The following is a 10,503-nucleotide window of genomic DNA, read 5'->3' on the forward strand; positions in this document are numbered from 1 at the left end:
TTATCAATGTTGAAAACAGTTGTGCTGCACAATATTTCTGTGGAAACTATGATACATTCAGAAAACGAGGATAAACAAGAAATTATTTTTATTGCATTAACTGTGACTTTATAATGTTACAAAAGTTAAAAAATGCTGTTCTGAGCATCTGTTTTGAGCATCTACTCAAAGATTCCTGAAAAAAGGTATCACCTTTGTCAAAAAGAAATTTGGGGAAAAAATGAAGCACAAGTGCTGTGAACAGCACAGCTGTGAGTTTGTGTTCAGTCTTGTTTTTTGGAGTCTTGTGTGTCTCCGTCCCTTCAGTGTTTGATTAGCGACTGACAGCACATCGTTTTTCACCGAAGCGCCGTCGAGAGCCGCTCACGCAGGACTGGCTCTCTGCTTTCAAGCTCTCAGTGTTAAAGCATGTTAACTGCCATTAAACATTCCTCCACGGACACCACTTCCAACAAAAATACCACAGTATTGTAAAAACATGTGCTGCAGTTGTTTTATTTGTGCCTTTAGCTCGTCGCCCACTTATCAGAGATTTCGAGCAACCGAGGAGACTCGAGACGAGATGAAGCGCCTTCAGCAATAACAACATCTAGAATTCCCTGTGACTTGTGAAATTCCTTTGACTGAAGGAATCATGACTTCAGATTTGGACGGAGGAGCAGAGAGTATTAATGAGAGCGCTGAAATAACACTGGGAGATTTTATTTGGCTTTGCTTCTTTGTTGGATTTTATGCAGCGTTTACCTCCAGCACCACGTCTAATAATCCAAACTGAAGAAAAACGCGTTTATGCCAAGACTCGAGCTTTCAACAACAACTAACCATTCATTGCACCTTATTAAAATCAGCAGGGTGTGGCTTTGTATCGAATACATTTCTGACTTTTGAATTCATGCATTTTCTGGCGCATTTTAATGGGTATAATGTTGGACATACAAACTTTTTCCAATGCTGGTAATTTCAGCGACATTTCCATAGTGTTCACATGAGTTTATATATTGAGTTTATAGATGCAAGAAACCCCAGAACAAGAATATTCTGTCTAGTCTAGAAATACTTGACCTAAAAATGAGCATGTGCTGTAAATGTGTTCACTCTCAGGCCATCCAAGGATGAGTGTGTTTCTTCATCAGGTTTGTAGAAATGTAGCATTGCATCAGTGTCTCAGCAATGGATGCTCTGCAGTGAATGGGTGCCGTCAGAATGAGAGTCCAAACGGCCGATAAAAACATCACAATAATCCACAAGTAATCCACAGCACTCCAGTCCATCAGTTAACATCTGGAGAAGACAAAATCTTTAAAGTTTTGGACTGTTTTGGCTTGTAAACACTGCTTGATCTGTGCAGATTTCTCTCCTGATTCAGACCAGAACACTTTTTCACTGGAGGAAGCATTATTATGGATTATAGACTCGTATTTTTGCCAGAAGCAATGGTTTGAAGATAAAAACGTCTTAATGATGGATTTGATTCTTACAAACACACAGCTTTTGGCTTCACAAGGCATTAAAGGCACAATATGTAAGATTTTTTAATTAAAATATCCAAAAACCACTTGAACAGTGTTATATATTTTGCTGACTTGTGTACTTACATTATCCCAAATGTTTCGAAGAATGTTTAAATCCAGAGAAATAAGCAATTTTAACTAGTGACACGGACTTTCCAGCCGTGTGTCGCGCTCGTTCACCGCCTCGTTTCGCTTCGACGGCTTTCAGCCTCACCCTGCTTCATTCTACTACGTTAATAAATCATTAGTTCATCCATGAACATGATTTCTGCCTGAGTCCCGTCGGATTGCATCGGCTGTGGGGATGTAGACCACAACTCCCATGATTCCACACTCAGTCACAGCGTCATCTAACTACACCTTTGTCTCTTTGTTTATTTTGAATACGCGCCCTCTAGCGGCGGAAATTACATATTGTGCCTTTAATTGATGGACTGAAGCAGTGTTGGGGAAAGTTATTTTTATAAGTAATTACTTAGTTACTTATTTGGAAACTAATGCATTATGTTACTTTTGCGTTACTTTTTGTCACCTGAGCTGGGCTTATTTTTTATCTTCTGGTGACTGTAAGATGAATACTCCTCCGTCTCTGTCTCTGCACTCACTCCTGATTTCTCTCAACATGAGGACAGGAGAGCCGTCAGTCGATACGTGGAGAACAGAGGAACTGCTGTTACTTATTTGAACCCAGATATTTTCTTGTAAATTAAAAAGTAATGCATTACTTTACTACTGTAGTTACTTGGAAAAAAAGTCATCTGATTATGTAACTCACGTTACTTGTAATGTGTTACGCCCATTACACTGGACCGGAGATAATTTGTGGATTATTGTGATGTTTTTATCAGCTGTTTGGACTCTCATTCTGACGGCACCCATTCACTGCAGAGCATCCATTGCTGAGACACTGATGCAGTGACACATGGCAACTCATCCTAATCTTGTATAGCCTGAGAGTGAACACATTTTCATTTTGGGGTGAACTACTCCTTTATCTCCATGAAGAACTCATTGTGTCAAATGCTCAGCTTTAGTTTGATTTGCAGTGATGTGGCAGTCAGTGATAATTTCCCTGTATCTGCACTAGACTGTGTTTCTCTGCTCCTGTAGGATTACAGTGGTTAGTTACCTCCATTAGCTCAGGGTCAGTCAGAGGTCTGCGCAGGAGCCGCTCTGTCCGGCTGTTAAATATCAAAGCTCAGACTCGGCAAGTCTGTACATTTTCAACATAATTACCACGTTTACTGGGTTTAGGGGTTTCTCGACTGGTGGCATCAGTCTAATGATAGTCGTAGAGCAGCGTTTTATTGATGCGCAAACCACACATGTAATCAAACACTCGTGTATCAGCATTAATCGGAGTTTAATTCCAGATGATCTGCGTCTGTGGACGAAGGTAAATGACAGCCGTGGTTTAGTAAATCCATAATCTGCCCATAAGAGGAGGCTAAATATAAGACAAATGAGACGTGATACGTGTATTAGCTGGACGTCCGCTCCGGTTAGCGACGCTGAGGTTTCTGTGGGTGAATGAAACGGAGCACTGCTTTATTTCTTTTATTGCAAACAGCAGCATCTGATTAATAATGGTGAAAAAATACTAGCGGAGACTGCAGTGGGTTTCCAATCACATGTTCTTTCACTGCAAAAAATGATTGTCTTCTTCAGTAATTTTGTCATGTTTTCCAGCACAAATAGGAAAGCAAGGCAAGTTTATTTATACATAGTGGTAATGCAAAGTGCTTTACAGAAAAAGTTTTCATAAGAAATATAAAGTTGTGCATTACTGTAAATATGAGGGACATAAAAGGAAATTCATAATAAAAAAATGCAAAAATAAAAAGGAGGATTAAAAATCTAAACATTCCTTGATAAATATAAATATTAATTAGGGAAACACACAACTTAATATATAAAGTCATTTTACTTCTTAAGTCACAGAGTATTTATTAAGTCTTGTTTTCTGAAAAATGTATCAGAATTTATGCATAAAACAAGAAAAATATCTGCCCAATTGGGTCGGAAAAATTCAAAGGGAAAACAAGACTCCATCAGCAGATGTTTGTTCTTGTTTTAAGCATAAACTCAATTTATTTTTCAGAAAGCAAGACTAAATATTTGACGCCATTTTGCATCAAATGTATCTTGATTTAAGAATGTTTAGATATTGTACTGGAAAACTAGACAAAAATATTAAAATCTTTTCTTTAGTGTTGTTTTATGGTTGGATCAGACTGAAAGGGATTATTAGTGATAAATCATTGTCTGTAATGGTTATAAACACAAAGATGCTTTGATGAGACAATATAGGATCAGTTTTTATCGACTTAAAAGTAGTTAATGCTCACTAATTGACTAGTTAATGCTCACTAATGGACTAGTTAATGCTCACTAATGGACTAGTTAATGATGTCTTTAGCGTGGCAGGATCTCCTGCGCAGAGTAACGTCTGCGCAAACATCTGTGCCGCCGCTGCGTTTATTTATCCAGCACGCGCCTCTCAGCTCCAGCTCAACATCTCTAATATAAATATTACGGTGTATGGAAAAGAAACTCTGTTTAAGATGTGCCATTTGCTCTAATAATCGGAGCGCCGCTGAAGGACACAGGCCACTTTCTGGGTTCTGGATGTCTGTGGAGCATTTCCACCTGACGGCATGAATGCGCTCAGTATGCGACGGGCCCTTAAGAAAACAAGCACGCTAAAAGCCTGAGCTCAGGAAGTTTTGAATAAAAGCTTTTAGGAGGTTAGCGGCTCTTATCTCAGCCGTCCATCGGCTCTTCGCTCTCTGCTCATTGACTTTGGCGAGTTCTCAACAACTCGCTCATCGATCAATACGGCCATTCAGCGCTGCGTTTCCAGTGTAACTCTGCTGAACTAGTACACAGCACATAGTACACAGCACATAGTACACAACACATAGTACACAACACATAGTACACAGCACATAGTACACAACACATAGTACACAACACATAGTACACAGCACATAGTACACAGCGCATAGCACGCAGCGCATAGTACGCAGCGCATACAGCACATAGTACACAGCACATAGTATAGTACACAACACATAGTACACAACACATAGTACACAACACATAGTACACAACACAGTACGCAGCGCATAGTACGCAGCGCATACAGCACATGGTACACAGCACATACAGTGCATAGTACACAGCGCATAGTACGCAGCGCATAGTACGCAGCGCATAGTACGCAGCACATAGTACGCAGCACATAGTACGCAGCACATAGTACGCAGCGCATAGTACGCAGCACATAGTACGCAGCACATACAGTGCATAGTACGCAGCGCATAGTACACAGCGCATAGTACACAGCACATTCAGCACATAGTACACAGCGCATAGTACGATGCAGTGTTGCAGAAATGAACTAGATAGTTGTGACTGTTTCTTGAAACCATGGTCACACCATCGTTTGAACCACATTAATTCCACAATCAATGAACCATTACCATTAACCATGTCATTAATGACATCACTAAAAATAAATAAGCAAGCCCAGCTCAGGTGACAAAAAGTAATGCAAAAGTAACAATGCATTACTCTCTAAAAAGTAACTAAGTAATGCAACTAGTTACTTTTTAATGGAGTAACCACATATTGTATTACTTTGAAAAGTAACTTTCACTAACACTGTAAATAAATAATTATATAATTGGAGTGTCTTGCTAATTGTGCCAAAAGCATGATCTCTATAAGTCCTGGTTATATTGACATGAATCTGTGTTTAACCGCTGGTCGAGAGCTGTAGTTCAATCACGCAAGTTTGTGCCGCTGTTTGTGAACACTCGTTGACACTATGATTTTTTAAAACTGAGTTCACTGGACTAACTTGGTTCAGTGTTACAGATGCATGATGGGTGATTGAAATCAGTGGTTATTATAGAATAAATCATCACGATCCTCCAGATTAGCTACTGATGGTTAATAATAATAATAATAAAGACAGCATTCTGACATTAGCAGCAACTGAACACCTGAACCTCAGCGAGGGGAAACACACACACACACACTAGTGATCTTGATCCATCAGAGTCTCTGACAGGAAGTTCATGATTCCCAGAGGCAAACAGGACTGTCATGTGACCAGCTCTTCCTGTAACGAGACAGACATGAAATATCATTGCAGTAATCTAACATTATAGACCGCTTCCGCACCGCAGGCTGTGTGTGTGTGTGTGTCAGACTGACTAACTTGAGTTCAGAGACTGAAGGTGGAGTGTTTGTGTTTCAGGTCACTTTCTGGGAAACAACACTGTGATTGACGTCCTGCGGAGTGAAGGTTATGAGGTGGAGCACACGCCTGCTGGACAGACGCTACACAGGTAACACACACTATAACACACACAAACTCAGACAAACGCACGCACACTGGTTTCCATGTTTTATAGCTCCATTCCATAGGCATAATGGTTTTTCTACTGTATAAACTGTATTTTCTCTCCTCTAACCCTAAACCCATCCCTCACACTAAACTACAGGCGTTTTAGACTCTCAAAACACTTTTGTGTGATTTATAAGCTTGTTTCCTCATGGGGACCAAAAAATGTCCTTCAGCTGCCTGAAGAACTGACAATCACTCTCATAATTAATAAATATCAGTAACACTTTACAGTATGATTCCATTTAACATTAGTTAACATGAACTAATTCTATAAATACTTCTAAAGCCAGCATCAATCTTAGCTACTGTTAATTTCAACATTTACTAATACATTATTCCAAAGTTGTCTCTCTTAAAATATTTAATGGAGCTGAGCTGACATGAATTAACAATGAATAATGAACTAACATTACCAAATGTGTTGCTCATTGTTAGTTAATTGTAGTTAATGCATTAACTAATGAGACATTATTGTAAATTGTTTGGATAATTACACTCTGGTGTGTTTGTGTCGCTGGTGTTTTGGTGTTTTTACTGCATGTGGTGTTGAGCGACGGATCTGCCATGTTGAAGTCTCTGTTTTCTGTGTTTAAGGTTTATTTTTGTCAAACGCTCCTTCGGTCTCAGACTGATGTTGCGTTCTGTTGAACTGCATTACTGTGCGTCAGCAGATGCGTGTATTTCATCACTTACGCTGGTATAACTGGCTGGGTTTCCCTAAAGAGGTTTACGGTCTGTTTATTTATTATTATTTTCTACTGATATTAACGGGAAATGATTTTCCGAGTAAGGCCAGTCTCTGGTTTGTTTAATTTCATTGTTTAGAACTGAAGCAGATGAGGAGCTGCTGAACAGAGTCTCATCTGCAGAATTATTAGTCTGCATTGTTTTTGTGTCTGTCCGCATGTTTGTCCCTCAAAAACAATCTCCAGTTCATTATCAGACGTCAGTCGGGGACAAACATGCATTCACTGCCGGTGATGGACTATAATATGCTAATCATATAATTGCAGGATTTCAAGCAGCAGAAGCAGTTTTTGCAGCAAAGAGATGTTTTAGAAGAGATGTGAAGAGCGGCTGCTTCGACAGCACAACATTCACCACCGCAGAAGATTGACATCGTTGTGTACACAGACACATTGCGTGCGTTTTCTCCGCATTATGTGATTCAAGAGAACCATTTTGATTTTTAACTATTCAGCTTACAAACACTATGACTCAAGTAACATTCTCTTTATGATCCATCTGGTTAAAGAAAACGTCTCTAGTTTACGCATGTAACCATGGTTCCCTGAGGGAACGAGACTGCATCGAAACGCATTGGGAATGCATTCAGAGTGACCACGCTCTGAATCACATGTGTAATCAGACCAATGGATGGGCGAGACGTCATGGGCGGGGTGACGTAGAGACCAGGAAGCCTAAAAGCACGTGTGGTAGATACAGCGGCAGCTTCTGGTAGAATGAGGGAAGTATTCGCAGGGATGCCGGAAGTATGGTAATGAGATGCAGCGTCTCGTTCCCTCGGGGAACCATGGTTACATGCGTAACCTAGAGACGTTCCCCGTCAGGAACTCGAGCTGCTTCTAAACGCTTTGGGAACGAGTGTGCCTATGCCGCCAGACTTTCAAATCCCTGCCTAGTGTGGAAGAGCACAACTAAGGAGAGAGAACAGAGGAGCTGGGAGTGGCATGAATATCGAGGTCATAAAACCTCACAAAGGTGAGCGGCATAGATTAGCCCGCAGCGTTGCAGATGTCCTGCATCAAAACACCTGACAGAAAGGCCTTGGAGGCCACCACACTTCGGGTGGAGTAAGCCTTGACCCCCGGAGGCGAGGGGAGATCAGAGGACTCGTAGGCTAAACAGATGGCCTCCACAATCCACCGGCTGAGGGTCTGTTTAGAGGCCGGAAGACCCTTCTTAGGGGGACCATAGCACACTAGCAGTTGGTCCGACCTTCTCCACAGGGCAGCTCTGTGGACGTATGCGTGGTGGTCAGGCTCCCGAAAGGGAGGAGGACAGAAGGCCTGCAGTACGATGGGCCGTGGTGCAGAAGAGGGGACTTTAGGAACATTTACATTTACATTTACATTTAGTCATTTAGCAGACGCTTTTATCCAAAGCGACTTACAGTTGGGGGTTACATAAAGCGATTCTTCTTAAGAGGCAAACAGACACAGGAAGTGGTTGTAATACCAAGTTCTTAGACATTGTTCAAATAAGTACAAGCTAGAAAGAGAAGGAATAAATAAAGAGAGAGAGTTATTTTTTTATTTTTTATTTATTTTTTTTTTATGATGAAGTCAAGTAGCTTCGAAAGAGATGGGTTTTCAGCTGTCGCTTGAAAATTGTCAGGGATTCAGCATTCCGTAACCCATACCTGGGGTATGGTAACATAACCCGTAACCCATAACATTACCCGTAACATAACCCAACCTGGGGTAGAGAAAAGCTTTGGCCAAGTCGGGCGCAAAATCTAAATAAGAGGAGGCCACTGAGAGGGCCTGCAGATCACCAACTCTCTTGATAGAGGAGATAGCCAGAAGGAAGGTAGTCTTGAGAGTGAGAAAGCGATCAGAAATCTCTTAAATAGGCGAAAGGAGGTTTACAGAGAGCCTCTAGCACCACAGCCAAGTCCTACGGAGGGGCACAAGATCGTACCGGAGGCCTCAGCCTCAGCGCACCGCAGAGGAAACGTGTAACCAGGGGGTCTCTGCCCACAGACTGACCACCGAGAGGGACGTGGTAGGCCACTATGGCCGCCACGTAGACCTTCAAGGTGGAGTAGGTCAACCCTGTGGAGAAACGGGCCTGCAGGAACTCCAGCACTGAACCAACCGGGCAATTAACTGGGTCAAGCTGGTGGTCTCCGCACCAAGAAGTGAAAAGCTTCCACTTCAATGCGTACAGTTTCCTCGTGGAGGGAGCTCTGGATTGGAGGATGGTCTCAACAAGCTCAGTTGAGAGACCAGAGGCTATGAGTCGTGCCCCCTCAGGGGCCACACCCACAGCTTCCACAACTCCGGCCGGGGGTGGAAGATGGTGCCCCCCGCCTGTGAGAGGAGATCCCTCCTGACGGGAATCTCTCATGGTGAGCCATCGAGAAGGGAAATCAGGTCCAAGAACCATACTCTGCCCGGCCAGAACGGGGCTACTAGCAGCAGACGGACCCCGTCCCGGCGCACTCTCTCCAGAACTCCCGGGAGCAGAGCAATAGGGGGAAAAGCATACAGATGAAGCCTCGGCCACGTCTGCACCATGGCATCCAGTCCGAGAGGAGCTGGATGAGTCAGAGAGAACCAGAGGGGACAGTGCGATATCTCCTGAGTCGCAAACAGATCCATCTGAGCCTGGCCAAACACTCTCCAAATCTGACCCACCACATCTGGGTGAAGCCTCCACTCCCCGGGCCTCGGACCCGGTCTCGACAGGATGTCTGCTCCCTGATTGAGATGCCCAGGGATGTGCACTGCTCTCAGCGAGAGGAGTTTCCCTTGGGCCCACACAAGGTTCTGGTGCGCCAGCCTGTAAAGGAGGCACGGACACAGACCTCCCTGGTGGTTGATGTTAGAGACCACCGCTGTGTTGTCGGTGCGCACCAACACATGGTGGCCTCTTAGGTCCAGGAGGAAGTGTCTCAGTGCTTGAAACACGGCCAACATCTCCAGGCAGTTGATGTGCTATGTAAGATGGCGGCCGCTCCACAGACCGTGGGCAGGGTGGCCACTCATGACCGCACCCCAACCAGTGAGGGACGCATCCGTCATTAGCTTTACACAACGACAAGGAACTCCCAGCACCGGGCCCTGTGACAAGAACCATGGTTTCCTCCACATGTCTAAGGCACGAAAGCATCGCCGCATGACATTGATCATGCGAAGCGGATTTCCCCTTGGGGGAAACCCCTTGGTCTTTAGCCACCACTGTAGGGGTCTCATGTACAGCAGGCCAAAAGGTATCACGTTGGACGCAGCTGCCATCAGACCCAACAGTTTTTGAAACTGCTTGACAGTGAGTGACCGGCCTTCTCTGACTCTCGCGACTGCCGTGAGGATCTATTCGATCTGAGCAGGAGACAGATGTGCCTGCATCGTGGTCGAATCCCACACCACGCCCACATAAGTGGTCCTCTGTAATGGAGAAAGCACACTTTTCTTGGTGTTTAGTCTTAACCCCAGCTCTTTCATATGGGCGAGAACGAAATCTCGATGCCGAACCGCTGTCTGCCGAACTATAATTGAGTATGCGGATGCCCTGGAGTTGCAGTGGAGCCAGAGCAGCATCCACACACTTGGTGAAAGTGCGGGGGGAGAGTGCAAGGCCGAACGGAAGAACCCGATATTGGTAAGCTTCGACCCCGAAAGTAAACCTCAGGAACTTCCTGTGTTCGGGAAGGATGGAGACATGGAAGTATGCATCTTTTAGATCGATCGTGACAAACCAGTCCTCGGACCTGATCTGAGACACGACTTGCTTGAGTGTGAGCATTCTGAACTTCAGTCGCATGACAATAGGCGCAGATCTAAAATGGGACGCAACCCCCCATCCTTCTTCGGAACAATGAAGTAACGG

At 43.7% G+C, this 10,503-nt stretch overlaps 1 protein-coding gene across 1 annotated transcript in view; it reads left to right on the forward strand.

The window, feature by feature from the left end:
* LOC107687261 (metalloprotease TIKI1-like) overlaps nt 1-10,503 on the forward strand; it is a 46,626-nt gene that overhangs the window by 26,313 nt on the left and 9,810 nt on the right. The window contains exon 4 of the mRNA XM_016484515.1: nt 5,779-5,869. Coding sequence (XP_016340001.1) covers nt 5,779-5,869 — 91 coding nt within the window. The remainder of the gene's footprint in view (nt 1-5,778; nt 5,870-10,503) is intronic.

Source organism: Sinocyclocheilus anshuiensis, unplaced genomic scaffold (genome assembly GCF_001515605.1).
Source record: "Sinocyclocheilus anshuiensis isolate Anshui unplaced genomic scaffold, SAMN03320099.WGS_v1.1 scaffold745, whole genome shotgun sequence".
NCBI lineage: Eukaryota > Metazoa > Chordata > Actinopteri > Cypriniformes > Cyprinidae > Sinocyclocheilus > Sinocyclocheilus anshuiensis.